Genomic DNA, 17114 nt, shown 5'->3' with positions numbered 1-17114 from the left:
TTGACCGGCCCTCTTTTGGAGCCACATCTTTGGAGCCTCATCGACTTCGGTTCCAGTTGGACAATGTTTGTTTGGATTTTAATACAATGTTAAATTTGAATTTACTTTAAATTAAACTAATTGACGGTAAGTGAATTAGTCCAAATCTCTTGTATATTATTTTTTTCCGGAAATTTTCGCAGTGGAAATTTATCCACTTTCTAAAGCCAGATTGAATGGCATATACCGCGAGTATTTGGTTATGCTTGAAACTGAAGCAGTAAAACGGTCTTAAGCATTCACTTATCTGGTTAATCTCTTTGACGTTGAGAGCTTTGTATTCAACGTCTTGCAGTTGAACTAACATTTTGTGTAAGACCACTAGAGCTAATTGGACCAAATGCTTTTAAGATTGGGTCCATTCAAACAGTTGGGCTTTGTAAGAACCCATCTCAAGGAATTAACACCGGCTGGGCAGCTTTGCATCGAATCTATTGATCAACTTGGCTTGTACGTCTCAAAGCAAGGAATCTATTGGTCAGATTGCCTGATTTTATTGTTTCAGCGGTTTTGTTTCTTCAAATGTGTTCATATTCATAAACGCAAAAGATAGAACAAACTAGACTGTTAAATAGAGAAGCAATATGAATAGAGATAAAAATGAATCAAACCAAAGCGAAGCAGTCAATGGCAGCATTCAGACATGTTCTTCACTTATATAATCTTAATTATATGTTTCTCAAATAAAATGACCATCCCCGTGCATCCAAGGCACAACAAAACATAAGTGAAGAAGAGCTTAGTACGGGTCCGAAACTGCCATCCTCTCTCACAAAACTCTATATGCTTCGAAGAATATGCGTTTTAGAGAATAGGAAGCCATCGGTTGGGGTGCTCAAAACTGGCGCCTTGGAGGCCTAGCCTCAGCTTCCGACACTCTAATTTGTCTCCCGTCCAAATCCTATAACAAACACCACCGTAAAAAGCATATCAAGAGTTGTTTTTTTTTAATAGCATTGTAAAATGCATATATATTAGCACGAGCCAGAAGGGGAAAGATACTTACAGCACCATTCAAGGTTTGGATAGCGTTTTGAACCTCTTGAGCAGAGTTGTAAGTGACAAATCCAAAACCCTTGGACCGACCACTGTCCCTGTCGTAGATAACTCTAGCCTCAACAACCTTTCCTTGCTCCCCAAACAAACTCTCCAGAGCCATGTCATCGACTCCCCACGAGAGATTACCAACGTAAACACGGTTTCCTGAGCCACCACCACCACCGCCGCCACCTCCAAAGCTGCTTCTTGGTCCTCTGGAGAAGGAGTCTTCCCTCTTTGGTGGTGGAGGACCCGCGTTAACTCTCAATTGTCTACCATCCAACTCCTGCAATTTTAAAAAAAACAACAACACAAAGGTTTTCAACTTTCACATTAAGACACCAGAACCACACACAAGTTTGAAGTCTTTTTATTCATCTAAGCAAAAAAATTTACTTTCCAAGACACAATAAGTAATTACTAGCATACTATATAACGTAACACATTAAGCAACTACCTGATGACCTGGAAATGAATACAAATGCACAAAAACACAAATGCATACCAGCAAGAAAGTATACATCATCTCCTCAGACACATTATAGTTTCATACCAAACAACTAAAGCAAAGAGTAAGGGAGATATATATATATATATATATATATTCTTACATAGCCATTGAACTGCTGAGCAGCTGCCTCAACTTCAGAGACAGAAGACATAGTCACGAACCCAAAACCTCTGCTTCTTCCTGTCACCTTGTCATAGATTACCTAACAAAGACAAAAGAACTAATCTCAACTCAACTAAACTCAACAACAACAAAAACATTATCTTTTTGTCTCTTGTCGGAATCGCTACAAAGCATAAAAGATAGTTCTTTCGTACCTCAACCATCTCAACGTTCCCTGCGCTCTCGAACAGCTGAGCGAGCTGAGCACTGTCGACGTTAAACGGAAGGTTACCGACGAAGAGTTTGAGGTCAGCGGAGAAGGACTGCTCCTGCGGCGGCGGCGGTGCGTCGTCGGCGAAACTGCCGTCTTCTTCTTCGACAGAGAAGTCTTCCGTGACGGCGACGTTACGGAGGAAGCGAGAGGCGGGAGAGGTGCATTTGGCGGAGGAGGAGGAAGAGAAGACGGAGTTGAGTTTGAAGGAGACGGAAGGAGGTAAGAGGGAGGAGGGTCTGGAGACGGAGAAAGGAAGGGAGTTGGGGTTGAAGGTGGAGAGAGCGAGAGAGGAAGCTGAAGCTGCCATGGTGAATGAGAGGAGAAGAGATAAGGTTTTTGGCTTTGGGGATGGATGCAGAGTGTTTGATATTTATGGCGAAATGAAATCTTTTTCGCTTGCACAAAATATCTTATATGATTTTTCTTTACAAATTTAACCTGTAACTGTTTTTCTGCTAATTTATGACCAGCTTTGTGAATTATTTTTAATTTCTTAAAGAGAAAAAGACTAGGATAGCACCAAAGCAAGTTTTTGTTACCAAAGTAACACTCAAGACTCAAAGTCACAAAAATAAGTTTCATTAAAGAGGTAAATATACACTTATACCCCTTGGGTTAATTAATCCAAACCTTAAGGTTTAGATTTAAGGGGTGGGGTTTTGGAATTAGGGTTTAAAATTTTATAAAAAAAAATACTAAAATAAAAAATAAAAATTTTAAAAACAGTTTCAAAAAGTATTTTTAAATTATAAAAAGAAAATTTGAAAAAAAAATAAAAAAAAATTTCAAAAAAAAATTTCAAAAAAAAAATTATAAAAATTTCGAATCTGAAAACATATAATCTGAATCTATAAAAAAAATTTCTTTTTTTTATTTATTTTTATTTTATTTATTTTTATTTTTATTTTATTTATTTTTGTTTGTTTATTTAATTTAAAACTAAGGGTATTAGAGATATTTTATCCTTTAATGAATGTCATTTTTGTGACTTTCTCTTTCTAGTGCTATTTTTGAGACATAAACTTCAAAAGGTGCTATTATTGACAATTGCCCTTTCTTAAATCTCAACTTAGGGAAATAATATTCCGAAATGACATTCTTTTAAAAAGTATAATTAAAAACTAAATATGTGAAAACTCTCTTAATCCACCAATTTAACTAAAAGTTTATTAGTACTTTACATTTATGAAATTTGAGTTTCTAATTCCTAAAAAAATGATTTGTTAATCATAACCAAAAAATTAGAAAATCATAATTTCATTCAGGGTGTAGCAAATAGAATTAGGATTGACCATAAAACATATCTGGTTGTAAAATCATTTATGAAATATTTTCTAATTTGTAACAAAATAATAAATTAGTGTCGAAAGTGTTTATTATGAAGAATTATGTTGGTCTTATTTAATTTGCTTTTCTAATTTAGTTTTTTTTTCTTCATAATTTCCAAATATTTTGTGATTATGTGCTTTTAGTTGGTTGTGTTTGGTTATGGTTTCATTGGACGGTCCCTACTAACTACTTGTCATAATATGAAGTAAAGTGATGGGCGAGAAGAGATCTGAGGCGTCGAACTTTTGAATGGACAGTGGAGATGGCACGTCTCGTACCAAGGCAAAAACAAAAATCTATAGAGAAGATAAGATCTTCCCCTCAACTTGCTCCAGCAAAAAAAAAGTGAAAATCCTCATCAAATCATCTTTTAACTACTACAGGAACTTTTTTTTATGGTGGTCAAAAAGACGATCAGATAACGATACAGAGATTCACCTCTTTAAGTTTTCTATAGAGAGACAGTGTTCTGTTTCTTCTGTTTCTTGCTTCCTTGTCCCGTTTTGACCATTCTATAAAACAACCTTCTTTGGGTAAAGCTCTTGATCAACGACAAGGATATATATATACAGTACACCATCTGCATTGGGTTTATGTCTTACAAATACCAAATGAACACGTTTTATTGAACGAAGCATATCAAGTTTATGTCCCCTATGAATGAATGGATTGGAGTTTTGATTCATTGTGTAGGAGAGGAGAGTCTGACTCTACTATTAAGAACAATGATGTCTTTTAAGCTTTGCTTGTGATTCCATTTAAGCGCAACACGCTTTTAGGATCTCTTCAACAGGCGGGTCATCTCCAGCTTCTTTGTCCTGAAATGGTTCCCAACAAACAAATTGTTGAATACAAAGTTGTGATTCTTTACTACCTCTCTGATCACATGAGTATAACACGAAGAAGAGAGACAAGAGTACCTTGCGGATGTAAGAGATGTTATCTTTCCCAGGACCAGCAACTACGATTCCACCTTGTTGCCTGCACCGAGGTCCAAGACCAATGTTTCAAACACATTATTAGTAAGGAAACATGAAGGAATGATTCAAACACTCTTTATAACTTACCAGCCGCCTCTTTCCACAGTATCTTTCATAAACGAGAGTTTCCAATCTTGGCGGTATCCTTCCATGTAAGACTCTATTATCTTCATAGCAGCCTATAATAACAACAATAACACCACATAGTCACAGATACCACAAAGACACGTAACGTTTTGGTAAAACCTAGTTAAGTAGAGAAGAAGTCACTCTACTTTGGGAGTAAATGTCACAGAAACCCCTGAAGCAAACTTAAGCGCCTCGTAAGATGCATGGTTAGGATCTGCATACACCTCTGAGAGAAAAAAAACTTGTTTATAGATTAGAATGAGATCTCAAAGAAAAAAAATTCACAGCATACCTCCTTCAAATTTCGTCTGTTCCACAAAAGTTTTGGCCTGCATAGATGAGTTTATATCATTACAAATCTGTAACAATCTAAATGGTTGGTTACAATAAGTGTGTGTGTGTGAGACGTTACCTGATCGATACTTCCAGGTCCGATGAGAACAAGAGTAACACCAGATGCATCCATCACATCCTAACCAAAAAAAAAAAAAAAGAGTAAAATATATCACTCAGTGACCAATGGATGACACGGTGTAAACATTACCTTCTTTTCCGCAAGATAAGCTGCTCGTTTCCGACAAAGCACGCATCTGAAAAACATGACAAAAGCTTTTTGATACTTCTTCTTACACATAGTAACCAGACTCATTCGAAGCTTGTCTGAAAAGATATTAATCACCCGAAATGACGAGCGAATGCAACAACGGCTTTTCTATCCTTCCATAAATCAGAGATCGGAATCTCGTTTCCGTTCAAGTCCGAGACTTTCACCGTCTCTAGCAAATCGGCAGTTTCAGTTCCTGTCGGAGAATTCGATACAATCTTGTCAAACATCTGGAATCTCCAAAACGGAACAGAAGAGAAGGTGTTTAAGCTTTACCTGAAGCGCCGGTAATGGCAGACGCGACGACGGCGCTACGCCGGAGAGAGATACCGTGAGAATTGAACGAATAACCGAAGTTTACTGTCCCTATGGCATGAATCGGTTTCAGCCTCGGCTGGAGCGTTATGGGAGTGATCGTCGACGACGAGGAGAGAGAAACCGCCATTGTTGGTTGCTACTGCTCCGGGGGAAGCTGAATAAAAAATCCTAATGTAACTCAAACCGTTGGTGAATCTCGTGGAGGTTGTTTATTACACGTGGTAGATGATGTAAGCATGACCTGAAAGAGCAAATAAACGCCACGTCAGCTCAGTTTGGTAACACCATTAGGCATTAGCTTAATTTAATTAGTCGAAAAGTGCCACGTAGATGTCGGAGAAGATAAATACTACTCCCTCCATTTTTTTATATATGACGTTTTAGAATTGTGCACATAGATTAAAAAATATTTAATTTTTAAACAAAAACATCATTAATTGTTTACCTAACCACAATTTAACCAATAATAAAATAAAAACTATAATATCATTGGTTATCTAGTATTAATTAGTAATAAATTTTACATAAAAAATTAAAAACGTCAAATAATTTAGAACAAAAAGTTTCTTCTAAAACGTCATATATAAAAAAACAAAGAGAGTATGTAATTAGCCATTTGATAAATTAAAATTTGAGACCGACCCAAATTAAAAAAAATACCAACCTAACCCAATGAAATACAACTATATTCCAATCCAGTTACTTCCTTCCTCATTCTCTTTACTGAAGAAAACCAGAGAACGAAATCAAAAGATATTGAAGTGAAGGGACACCATTCGATAGAGATAAACATGTAAGATTCATTAAACCCAGTAGAAAGATGTTTTGGTTTTCTCCGATTGTGAGTGATTGACTGGTTCTTCGATAGATGGATCTAAAATCGGGATCATCAAGAAACAGTAGGAACAGAAGTTATGATGGTCGGAAATTATGTGTTTGTCGGTTGCCAATAAAGGTTTTCACGGCTTGGACATACAAGAGTCACGGTCGAAGGTTCTTTGGGTGTGAATTGTACAAGGTGTAGATCGAACAAATGATATTTGGATGTTGTTGGTAATGGGATGGGTTTGTAACATGTTTTGTTGTGTCATTAGGAAGGATGATCGAAACTAACCGGTTTTTTTTCCTTATACTAAGTGAGAGTGAGAGAGGTGAAATCGAAACTAACCGGTTTTATTTTCGGTACGATCATTTTTGGTTCAGTTCTGCGCGTGTCAACAAACCACTAGTCCCTTTTATGTTGCTGGCTGGCGCTTAAAAATAAGGAAACGACGCCGTTCCGTTGGCCGTGTTTTTCCAACTAACATTCAAAGAGCTTCCTCTAAACTCAGCTAACGTTCAACGAAACAATTGGTCTCCTCTCCTCTCTTTCCTTTTCATCGCCTTCTTCATCACTACAGACAAGCTCATCTTAAGCACGGACCTTGATCCATCCAACGTACCCTACTTTGACACGTGTCTCTTTTAGTGTCAACGAGTCTCAGCGAACTGATCTGATACGACGGATACACCAACGAGCCACAACCATAAACCGGATTCAGACAATCACCGGATCTTCTTAACTCATTAGAAAGGGTACCTTCCTAAAATCATTTTCAGAACTTCAGGTTTTGCTTGAACTCTCTCACCGTGAGTACTACTTTACCATCTTCTTTGTCTCTCTTTTGTCTTATCACAAGTGTATGTCACATTGGTATCATAAAGTTTCGATCAATATCGTTATTATATCAAGATCATCATGTATGATGGAATTGATGTTGAATACTTATTATTATTTTTAATCCGTGGAGTTTTCTTTCAGGTTGATTACTTTTTTTATTGAGAATAATGGATGTGAAAGAGAGTGAAAGAAAGGTAGTAGCAAAACCAGTGGCTTCAAGGCCTTCATGCTCTAGCGTCAGGACATTCACTGACCTTCTGGCTGATTCAGTTACCGTCTCTCCACAATCGAACTGTCACGAGACTGTAGACGCTTCTATAATACCAAAGACTGAGAGGTTTAAACAGCCAGCTTCAGCTTCTGTCTCATCTCCGCGGGTGATTCATCTAAGTCTAACTGGTCGTGTTATCTTCTTTCTGAATCTTCCGCATTGGGTCCTTGACACTTTTCAGTCGATATGATAATCTTAGGTGGAAGGAAGTGGCGATGTAAAGTCTTGTGATGATTCAGAGAGCAAAAGTTACGTCATTTATAAACCTAAAGCAAAGCTTGTCTCCCAAGCAACCGTCTCTGCGTTGGCTAATATGGTAAGTTGCTTTCTCAAGCCTACAAGCCTACGAGATCACGACAGTTTTTCGAACCTCATCTTTTAACTCTTTATTTTTTAGCTTCCAGGAAATTGTCAACAGGCTTGGATAAAAAGAGAAGCAGTAGCGTACGGGAAGCGTGTGAACCAAGGCACGCATCGAGCGGTTCCTAACCTAGTCCCGAGAGTTCCAACCTTTAAAGAATCAGAGACATCCACTGGGGACAGATCTTACGTGGACGGATACAACTGGAGGAAATACGGACAGAAGCAAGTCAAAGGAAGTGACTCTCCAAGGGGTTACTACAAATGCACACACCCCAAATGTCCTGTTAAGAAGAGCGTAGAGAGATCATCAATGGGAGGTCATGTTTCAGAGATTGTGTATCAAGGTGAGCATAATCACTCTAAACCCTCTTGTCCTCTTCTGCGGCGGGCTTCATCTTCATCCTCTTCAGGGTTTCAGACACCATCTGAAGGATCAATGGGGGAAGAACCTAACCCTCTTTGGAGTAATCAAGAGAAGATGAATGAAGGGTGTGTTATAACACCATTCGAGTTCGCTGTTCCAAGAACAGCGAACTCAACTGGTGGAACTTCAGACTCCGGTTGTAGAAGTAGCCAGTGTGATGAAAGAGAGCTTGATGATCCAAGCAGAAGCAAGACAAGGTAAAAAAATATTATTAGGGTTTTGGATTGTTTTCAAACACCAGTTTCTGCATCTACAGTTAAACATTTGAGTTTGTTGATAATAGCATGAAGAACGAGACGCAATCAAGTGAAGCTGGAGTATCGCAAAGCTCAGGGGAATCAGACAGTCTCGAAGATGGATTCAAGTGGAGAAAGTACGGACAGAAAGCGGTTGGAGGGAATGCGTATCCGAGAAGTTATTACAGGTGCACGAGCGTGAATTGTAGAGCAAGGAAACGCGTGGAGAGAGCGAATGATGATCCAAAAGCTTTCATTACAACCTACGAAGGTAAACACAATCATCACCATTTGCAACTGAGGCCTCCAACTTCTTCTACTCTTCCTTTTAGCTCCCCACAACATTCTAATCAAGCCATTTAATGATCTCCACTTGTCTTCTTCAATCTTCATTGCAAGTTTACTTACATTATCTTTCTTGTTAACCATTGTGGATTTGTTTATTTACATCAATGTTTCAATGACAACAAGACATTAATGACATTTGTCATGTAACAAACAAAAGAAAAGCAAATAGAAAGAGTGATGAAAGTCAAACTTAATTTGTTTATTGCTTCCATTTACTATAATTGATTTTGGTTAATATGCAAACAAGAATACCTCAAGATAGAAGCCATATTGCCATTGTAACCAACCAACTTTTACATTAGTAACATACTCCATTTCCTTCTGTTTCATAATACAAGTAGTTTTACAAGTTTTTTTTGTTTCAAAATGTAAATAGTTTTAGTATTTATTGAATATCATATAACCAATTAAATTATGTAGACTTCTTTGAAATTGTTTAAAGTACTTATTAAATGTTACATTTTTAATATCATTGGTGCTTTTCACAAAAATTACTTTCAAGTTGAAAGAGGGAGTATAAATGAAAAGATTATTAAATATGGAACTGTTTGATCAAAGATCCCAAGGTCGATTAAAGCGTCAAAACTTTCATTAAAAGATAAGAGAAATCTTCTGATACATAACCAAAGCTAAACGAAAACAGCACAAAGCTCTTTGAAATATAATGCAAAAAGAACCCTTAACGGTTGGCCTTAGCAACTCTCTCAATCTCATCTTTCTTCTTGATTGCATAGCTGCAGAGAGAAGACAAGATACAATTATTAGCTAACACAAATGCGAAGAGACAACAAGACAATGTAGAGAGTTTTGTTTTTAATACCTGTTGGAAGATCCTTTAGCAGCATTGATGAGCTCATCAGCAAGGCACTCAGCGATAGTCTTGATGTTTCTGAACGCAGCTTCACGTGCACCAGTGGTGAGCAAGAAGATGGCTTGGTTCACACGTCTCAGAGGAGAGATATCAACTGCCTGCCTCCTAACCACACCAGCAGATCCAATCCTGGTCGCATCTTCACGTGGACCACTGGCTCCACCCGATAAAACAAACACGATCAGAATACTTTTCAAACTAGTAATCAAGAAAGTAGTACCAAGATTCGCTTACCTGTTAACAATGGCATCGATGATGACCTGAATAGGGTTAGCGTCAGTCAAGAGGTGGATAATCTCCATGGCGTGCTTGATGATCCTGACAGCCATCAGCTTCTTACCGTTGTTCCTCCCGTGCATCATAAGAGAGTTGGTGAGCCTCTCGACGATAGGGCACTGAGCCTTCCTGAACCTCTTCACAGAGTATCTTCCAGCAGTGTGGGGAACAAAGGTTGCGTGTTTCGCAGGCTGAACACCAATGTAGTCAACAAGACTAATGTCTGTGACCTACATTACACAAAATACAAAAAAAAAAAAACAAATGTTACCGTAATCATTAGAAACATTTGAGAAAAATGTAACTATTGTAACGTAATTATTCATCTCTAGGATTTACATGTAATTCACACAATGGAGTTAATGTAACAATTGTATAATATTAGACCAATAAGTAAATTGAGAAAAAAATAAAGGACTAGATTGCAAATAAGCAGAACCGGCGGAACATAAAGTAGAAACTGAAGAGTGGAAGACAATTACAAAAACTAACAAGAAGAACAAAAAGGTAACACCTTTTGAAACAGTAGACTATATATTATTCATCTCTAGGATTTACATGTAATTCACACAATGGAGTTAATGTAACAATTGTATAATATTAGACCAATAAGTAAATTTGAGAAAAAATAAAGGGCTAGATTGCAAATAAGCAGAACCGATGGAACAAAACACAAGTAGAAAGAAACTGAAGAGTGGAAGACAATTACAAGACACGAATCACACTTTGATTAGTGAAATTAGTAAACGAATGAATGAGGGGATTACCGAAACGTCGTCGAAGCTCCAACGGTTGAAGAGCTTGACCTCGTTGGTGAGCTGCTGCTGAATCTCAGCGTCGATTTCTACGGCGGCGGCCATGGCTGAGAGGCGAACAGAGGATTAGCTATAAAACAAGCGAGGGAATAGAGAGAATCGAAGAAGAAAGGAATACCTCAAACTCTAAAGCGTCGTGTGGAGAATGAGAAGTAAGGTTATCTTGCTAGCCGCGGCTTGAAGAAGGGTAGGTCTAAAATGAAGAAATCAAAACCCTAAAATTTTATGCTGCTTAGAGTGTTTTATTGGGCCCATATGTGGTGCAATAATGGGCTTTTGAGATTTATTCTTTCGCTTGTTAATGGGTTTGGTTTTTGTTTCTCTCCGACTTGGATATAGGTTGACTAGAGGCGTAAACCGGGTAAAAAAAAACCCATTATCTATTTACAGTCAAGACGGTAAATAAGGCCAGTCAAGACGGTAAATAAGGCAACGACCGACTTAAAATTATTTACAGTCAACGGTCCAAGACGTTCTGCCATAAAACATGTATGAATGGAGCTTAAAACTTTAGACCCACTTTTCTTTTTATTTGTTGGAGAAAGTTCATACCGAAATCCCTGGTAATCTTCAAAAAGTCATATATATTCGAGGTTCTTTATTGGGTTATCAATAACAACATTTACTTAATACATTAATAGAAAATTCTGCTTTATGATAAGATATTTAGTGTTTGATCAAACTGTATTTTATTGGGTTAGGAAACCCGAGAGTAGGTTAGGTTTATAGGCATTAAGTTAAAGAGCTCTTTTCGACTTCTCGTGCACGTTTTTTATCTCTTCTATGTAAATATATCATCATACTTTGCGTTGAATTTGTTCTCAAATTTGCCCACCAACTTCTTTCTTACAATCTTACGTGACAATTATATCATTCTTAAAACGCGAGCAATACATTTTCTTTGAAATATGACTACACACTCATCAATCATCATACAACTTTTGTCACTCAACTAGGGGTGGGCGTTCGGGTACCCGTTCGGGTTCGGATCGGGTATTTCGGATTTTCGGGTATTTCGGTATAGAGGTGTAGAACCCGTTCGGGTATTTCTGTACTTCGGGTCGGGTTCGGGTATTTTTAGTTCGGTTTCGGTTATTTCGGATCGGGTTCGGATATTTAGATTTTGAAAAAAAAAATTAAAATTTTCATTTTTCAAATTTCTTGTATTTAAATATATAACTTTCACTTAACTATTTTTTGTATTTTAATAGATTGAATGGTTATTAGATTTGGACATAACATTTTCAAACTAAAAAGACATTAATTTGGTTATTGTTTTTAAATTTTGGATGTAACTTTTTGTTAATTGTTGAAATAAAAAGTTTGACATGTATTTTAAGTGCATAGCAAATCATCTTCTACGTAATTGTATGTATATCATATGAATTTAAAGTATGTGTAGTATCAATATAAATATTTTATATAAAATGAAAGATGTAAATTAAAAATATAAGGTTAATTATACATATGTTCGGTTATCTTCGGATATCCATTCGGGTTCGGATATTACCCGTTCGGGTTCGGATATCCAATCTCTCCTAATTTAATACCCGTTCGGATATTTTGCTACTTCGGTTCAGATTTCGGTTCGGGTTTTTCGGATCGGGTTCGGGTGCCACTTCGGATTTCGGGTAAAGTGCCCACCCCTACTGACTCAACCATCATACTTTTTTTAATATACTAACTATTTCTATATTACTACCGACACAACAACGCATTAATTGGGCCCGTTAACTAATGCTTTTGATCGCTCTAAACTATATGACTTGCGTTTTGGTGACTTGTATTTAATAATACAAGGAAGGAGCGTATCATCGAGAAGCTAACACATCATTAGGTTTACGATACACGTTACATTAGAGTAAATATAGTACAAACACTCTAAAGACTTTTGATACAAATCCGTGGTCCCATACAATAGAAAACTGCTACCAAGAAGACTATCAAACCATCTCCAATGGTTAGAACCCATCATGAGTTCATATGATTAATTTAAGAGATCCTTAATTTAATTGTAAATTTTGTAATTTGTGAAGTTTAAAATTTTTTATAATTTATTATATGATTATATCCAATGGTATAATATTTTTGAAGTTCTTAAAAAAGAAAAAGACAATAAAGCGAAAAAAATATGGGAAAGAGAAAGACATATAAAAGGAGCCGATAAAAAATGATATTTTAGAGGTTCTTACCAATTCTAAAATCTCTATTTTAAGAATTTATCCTTAACTTTTTGTTTTTTTTTTAATTTATTTTTTTGAGGTTTTTTCTATTGGAAGTGTTCTTATATTGGACTAATAAGACAGATTATCGTATTTTTTTTTCAAATGTGAATAGACGCAGGAAAGGCTAAAAAAAGTGATCAAAAGAAAGACAGAAAAACATCGATCATCTAGCTTTAGTTTGATGCAATGGTAACATATAATTAAACTTCTAATATCTGAAATAATCTTTGCTCAAACTATCAACTATTAACATTCGCCGTAAAATACACAACCCCTGAGCCTTTCCTGCGTCTATTCACATTTGAAAAAAAAAAAAAGACTTCACGACGTTAACCATAACTCAATAATCTTATATACAGACTGATTATTGCATTAATCAAACAAAGACTATTTCTTAATACACTTTAGAACATTAACCATCTCAATATTTTCTATCCATTCCCGATCCATAGTTTGTTCATCCATCACTCTTTCCTTTGCTACACTAGAATATATATAGAATATGTATATGGACAATCGATATAATTGTACACATGCGTAATAGAAGTACTAGCTCGAAATAAAATAAAATGATCACTTTTTCAACAAAGTGATCATTCAATTTACGATTTCATTTTCAAAAAGTTAGGTAATATTTTCACACTTTGTTGACCACACAAAAATGCAGTCTAATAATAATTTAAATTGATTTGCTTTCCGACAGTTCGAATTAATTTGATGGTTTAAAAACAAAATGGAATAAACGACGAAAATAACCTAAAAGAGAACAAACATAATGATGTGAAGAATTTTAGATAGATTTACGTAACAATACTTTTAGGAAGAGTTATGATGTATAAACTCTACCACTCATCACCTAACTATTTGTAAATGTGAAAAGCACAATTATATATATTTTATTTTATTTTTGGTCAAAACATATATTTTATTATATTACTAGGGATTAACCCGGGCTACGCCCGGGATTTTTATTTTTTTCTAATTTAAGTTGTTAAATTATTTATATTTAGGTTATGATATATATTTTTTATAAATCTTAAGATGCATGTCATAATTAAAATTTATTTTAAATTTTAACACGTTCTATTAACATATTTTTACTATTTAAATATTTTTTTGTAATTTTGTTGGCTATCTAATTATCATATTTAGCAAAACCATCTGTTGAGTGTTGGAATAAATGTTTTAGATATTTAATTAAACTGCAGAGTATTTTCGGATCGATCACATGCTCAACAATCGATTGATCCGTAAAAAGATGGTCGATCTCCTTGGCCAGGTAAGTACAATTTTAGCAAAAATATCTTTGATTTTCAAATATTAAGTATATAACTATTCTTTTGAATATTCTCTTTTTGAATTGTATTTTTTGATTAAATTATTGTATTATAATATTTATGTAAATATTTTTTTGTGATGTTTGAATTTGTTTTGTTCGTATACTTAACCTTGATGATATTGATGTTTAACAATTTATTGTTTTCTGGAAATAGAAAATAATGATATATCAAAACGTATCTAATACTTGTTAAATGATAGTATAATGTAAATTACATCCATTATTTAAAAATAACCATTTGTTGTTTTTATTTAAATCAGAAATTATTTTTATTTAAAAACATTATCCATATATAATATAATAGTTTAAGTTTGGAAGATTAATCTATATATATAAATTATGTGTATGTTTTAAAAAATAATTTAAGATGTTATATATTGAGTAACTGAATAAAAGCTGAATTTCTTATCTTGAAAATCAAATAATTATATTTTTGTCTTCATATTATACTCATCAATCCATCATTGATATTTATAACTCAGTATGTCTAAAAAAAAAACTTAGTTTGAAGTAATAAATGAATTTGATAAATTAAATTCATCACCTATAATGTTCTGTAAACTATATTTGAAAACTCTCTACAATTATATTTTAAGCATAATTACTACTATTTAATTTAAGTTATTTTAAGCATAATATATGCTAAATCAACTTAAATTATATTTACAATAGGACCATCCTAAACCTGTTAATAAACCAAAAACAATACTAAACCAACATGAACTAATACCTGATTCGGCGAGAAAGGAAGTGTTCCGGGATAAACGCTTAAATGGATATTAACAGTAATGGTTTGATCATGAAAGAGTTAGTATGAATATTAACAATAAAATTATGGATTAAATTAATTTAAATTTGTAAGAATACCTTTGAGTCTATGAAAAACAATTCAATTCCCATGAATAAGTTTGCTTTTGGAAGTTGGAGGGTTCCCAACAATGAATCCACCTAATAAAAAGTTCGTTCTTATAAAAAATCTCCTTCAAGGTCATTAAAAGTTTTTGAGACGGTAAAAGTTAATGGTGGAACCATTTTTTTGCTCGAGTGCTTTGAAGCTTTCCTTGATAGTGTGAGGTTGATGTTGATGGTATAATGGGTTTTATAGAGACTTTCTTGATGTAAAACTATACTTTTTTTTAATGTGATAATTTCATTTTTATATAATTTATTACCATTTTAAGATAGATGTACATTTTAAGATATATGTTTAAATCTTAATATACTTTTTCCATTTTTTAAAATGTTTATTTCCATTTCTTATTTTTTTTACGTAATATCTATATTTTATATTTTAAAATAGATATTTAAATCTTAATGTACTTTTTCCATTTTTTTAAATTGTGTATTTCCTTATATTATATATTTTACATTTTAAGATAGATGATTAATGCTTAATGAACTTTTTCCATTTTTTAAATTTTGTTGTGTATTTACTTATTATTATATATATAATTCATATATTATATATTTACATTATTTACTTATTATTTATTTTCCTGTATATGTATTTCTATTTCTTGTACTTTTTATTTACTTAATATCTCTATTTTACATTTTAATATAGATGTTTAAATCTTAATGTACATTTTCATTTTTTTTAAATTGTATATTTTCATTTGTTATACTTTCTATTTACGTAATATCTATATTTTAAATTTTAAGATATATTTTTAAAACTTAATGTAATTTTCCATTTTTTAAATTGGGTATTTACTTATATTATATATTTACTTATTTTTTTATATTGTGTATTTCTATTTCTTATACTTTCTATTTACTAATAATTTTATATTTTAAGATAGATTTACATTTTAAGATAGATGTTTAAATACTAATGTACTTTGTCCATTTTTTAAATTGTGTATTTCCTTTTCTTATACTTTCTATTTGCGTAATATCTATATTTTACATTTTAAGATGGATGCTTAAATCTTAATATACTTTTTCCATTGTTTTTAAGTTGTGTATTTCTTTTTCTTATACTTTCTATTTACTTAATATCTATATTTTACATTTTAAGATAGATGTTTAATATTTAATATACTCTTTCAATTTTTTATAAATTGTGCATTTACTTATTATTGTATATATAATTTGTATATTTATAATATTTACTTATTATTTATTTTTCTATATATTGAGTATTTCTCTTTATTATACTTTATATTTAGTTAATTTAGTTAATTTATATATTTTATATTTTAAGATAGATGTTTAAATCTTAATGTATTTTTTTCATTTTTAGTGTAAAGCGGAAAGGTTTAATAGAAGAACTTGGACAAATAGTCAAATAGTTATATTTATGTTTTTTTTCTTTTTTTATATAATGGTAATGTTACATTATGGAGATAAGCCGTTTTTTTAGTGAAAATTGTAATCTTACATATGTTTAATGTAGTTTTTCTATTTTTTTTATGTTGAGTGTTTACATATTATTGTTATTTTTAAATGTAAAATGGTAATCTTACATATGTTTAATGTAGTATTTCCATTTTTATGTTGTATGTTTACATATTATTTATTATTTTCGAAATTATATATAATGTTTTTTTACTAATATTACATTATGGAGATAAGCCGTCTTTTTTTAGTGAAAAATGGTAATCTTACATATGTTTAATTAATGTAGTTTTTCCATTTTTTATGTTGTATGTTTACATATTATTATTTTTAAATAAAAATGTAAAATGGTAATCTTACATATGTTTAATGTAGTATTTCTATTTTTTATGTTGTATGTTTACATATATTTATTATTTTTGAAATTATATATAATGGTTTTTGTTTTTTTTTATAAAACGGTAATGTTACATTATGGAGATAAGCCATCAATTTTAAGATATATTTTTAAAACTTAATGTAATTTTCCATTTTTTAAATTGGGTATTTACTTATATTATATATTTACTTATTTTTTTATATTGTGTATTTCTATTTCTTATACTTTCTATTTACTAATAAT

The 17114-nt window shown here is 33.0% G+C and overlaps 4 protein-coding genes across 7 annotated transcripts; 1 reads left to right on the top strand and 3 right to left on the bottom strand.

Moving 5' to 3' along the window:
• Positions 1 to 606: 606 nt before the first annotated feature.
• Positions 607 to 2355, bottom strand: LOC103867216 (RNA-binding protein CP29B, chloroplastic). The gene is made up of 4 exons (XM_009145273.3): positions 1906 to 2355; positions 1689 to 1790; positions 1046 to 1363; positions 607 to 940 (listed from the first exon to the last, which is right to left on the bottom strand). The coding sequence occupies exons 1-4, from the start codon at positions 2269 to 2271 to the stop codon at positions 875 to 877; spliced, it is 852 nt and encodes a 283-aa protein (XP_009143521.1). The 5' UTR covers positions 2272 to 2355; the 3' UTR covers positions 607 to 874.
• A 1466-nt stretch (positions 2356 to 3821) lies between these two features.
• On the bottom strand, positions 3822 to 5552 carry LOC103867215 (thioredoxin-like protein AAED1, chloroplastic). The gene is made up of 9 exons (XM_009145272.3): positions 5283 to 5552; positions 5082 to 5202; positions 4947 to 4992; positions 4815 to 4874; positions 4695 to 4731; positions 4549 to 4628; positions 4361 to 4452; positions 4214 to 4274; positions 3822 to 4111 (listed from the first exon to the last, which is right to left on the bottom strand). The coding sequence occupies exons 1-9, from the start codon at positions 5449 to 5451 to the stop codon at positions 4052 to 4054; spliced, it is 726 nt and encodes a 241-aa protein (XP_009143520.1). The 5' UTR covers positions 5452 to 5552; the 3' UTR covers positions 3822 to 4051.
• Positions 5553 to 5785: 233 nt separating this feature from the next.
• On the top strand, positions 5786 to 9255 carry WRKY44 (WRKY transcription factor 44-like). Of its 4 annotated transcripts, XM_009145270.3 has the most exons (6): positions 5786 to 6953; positions 7126 to 7361; positions 7455 to 7571; positions 7653 to 7962; positions 8029 to 8239; positions 8326 to 9255. In XM_009145270.3, exons 2-6 carry the CDS (start codon positions 7152 to 7154, stop codon positions 8639 to 8641), a joined length of 1164 nt encoding a protein of 387 aa, XP_009143518.1. In that variant the 5' UTR covers positions 5786 to 6953; positions 7126 to 7151; the 3' UTR covers positions 8642 to 9255. The 4 variants fall into 4 exon arrangements, with proteins under 4 accessions (XP_009143518.1, XP_033146771.1, XP_009143517.1 ...); XM_033290880.1 differs by having other exon boundaries at positions 5786 to 6899; positions 7653 to 8239; XM_009145269.3 differs by having other exon boundaries at positions 7653 to 8239.
• On the bottom strand, positions 9144 to 10893 carry LOC103867779 (40S ribosomal protein S5-1). Its single transcript, XM_033292570.1, has 5 exons — positions 10707 to 10893; positions 10541 to 10635; positions 9732 to 10003; positions 9447 to 9650; positions 9144 to 9360 (listed from the first exon to the last, which is right to left on the bottom strand). The coding sequence occupies exons 2-5, from the start codon at positions 10631 to 10633 to the stop codon at positions 9306 to 9308; spliced, it is 624 nt and encodes a 207-aa protein (XP_033148461.1). The 5' UTR covers positions 10634 to 10635; positions 10707 to 10893; the 3' UTR covers positions 9144 to 9305.
• Positions 10894 to 17114: the final 6221 nt, after the last annotated feature.

This window comes from Brassica rapa, chromosome A05 (assembly GCF_000309985.2).
Source record: "Brassica rapa cultivar Chiifu-401-42 chromosome A05, CAAS_Brap_v3.01, whole genome shotgun sequence".
Classification (NCBI taxonomy): Eukaryota; Viridiplantae; Streptophyta; class Magnoliopsida; order Brassicales; family Brassicaceae; genus Brassica; species Brassica rapa.
This window is presented reverse-complemented; position numbering and strand designations above follow the sequence as displayed.

Bases quoted from the DNA above. Each gene is read 5' to 3' on its own strand.
- LOC103867216 (XM_009145273.3), bottom strand. From the start codon at position 2,271: ATGGCAGCTTCAGCTTCCTCTCTCGCTCTCTCCACCTTCAACCCCAAC. The intron at 1,791-1,905 runs GTACGAAAGAAC...TGTCTTTGTTAG, and splicing joins GGAACGTTGAGATGGTTGAG to GTAATCTATGACAAGGTGAC. The intron at 1,364-1,688 runs GTAAGAATATAT...TTAAAATTGCAG, and splicing joins CTCAGCAGTTCAATGGCTAT to GAGTTGGATGGTAGACAATT.
- LOC103867215 (XM_009145272.3), bottom strand. From the start codon at position 5,451: ATGGCGGTTTCTCTCTCCTCGTCGTCGACGATCACTCCCATAACGCTC. The intron at 4,275-4,360 runs GTAAGTTATAAA...ACCTCGGTGCAG, and splicing joins ACTGTGGAAAGAGGCGGCTG to GCAACAAGGTGGAATCGTAG. The intron at 4,112-4,213 runs GTACTCTTGTCT...GAACCATTTCAG, and splicing joins ACATCTCTTACATCCGCAAG to GACAAAGAAGCTGGAGATGA.
- WRKY44 (XM_033290880.1), top strand. From the start codon at position 7,152: ATGGATGTGAAAGAGAGTGAAAGAAAGGTAGTAGCAAAACCAGTGGCT. The intron at 7,362-7,454 runs GTGATTCATCTA...TGATAATCTTAG, and splicing joins CTTCTGTCTCATCTCCGCGG to GTGGAAGGAAGTGGCGATGT. The intron at 8,240-8,325 runs GTAAAAAAATAT...TGTTGATAATAG, and splicing joins CCAAGCAGAAGCAAGACAAG to CATGAAGAACGAGACGCAAT.
- LOC103867779 (XM_033292570.1), bottom strand. From the start codon at position 10,633: ATGGCCGCCGCCGTAGAAATCGACGCTGAGATTCAGCAGCAGCTCACC. The intron at 10,004-10,540 runs GTAATCCCCTCA...TGTGTAATGTAG, and splicing joins GGAGCTTCGACGACGTTTCG to GTCACAGACATTAGTCTTGT. The intron at 9,361-9,446 runs GTATTAAAAACA...TTCTCTCTGCAG, and splicing joins GCTAAAGGATCTTCCAACAG to CTATGCAATCAAGAAGAAAG.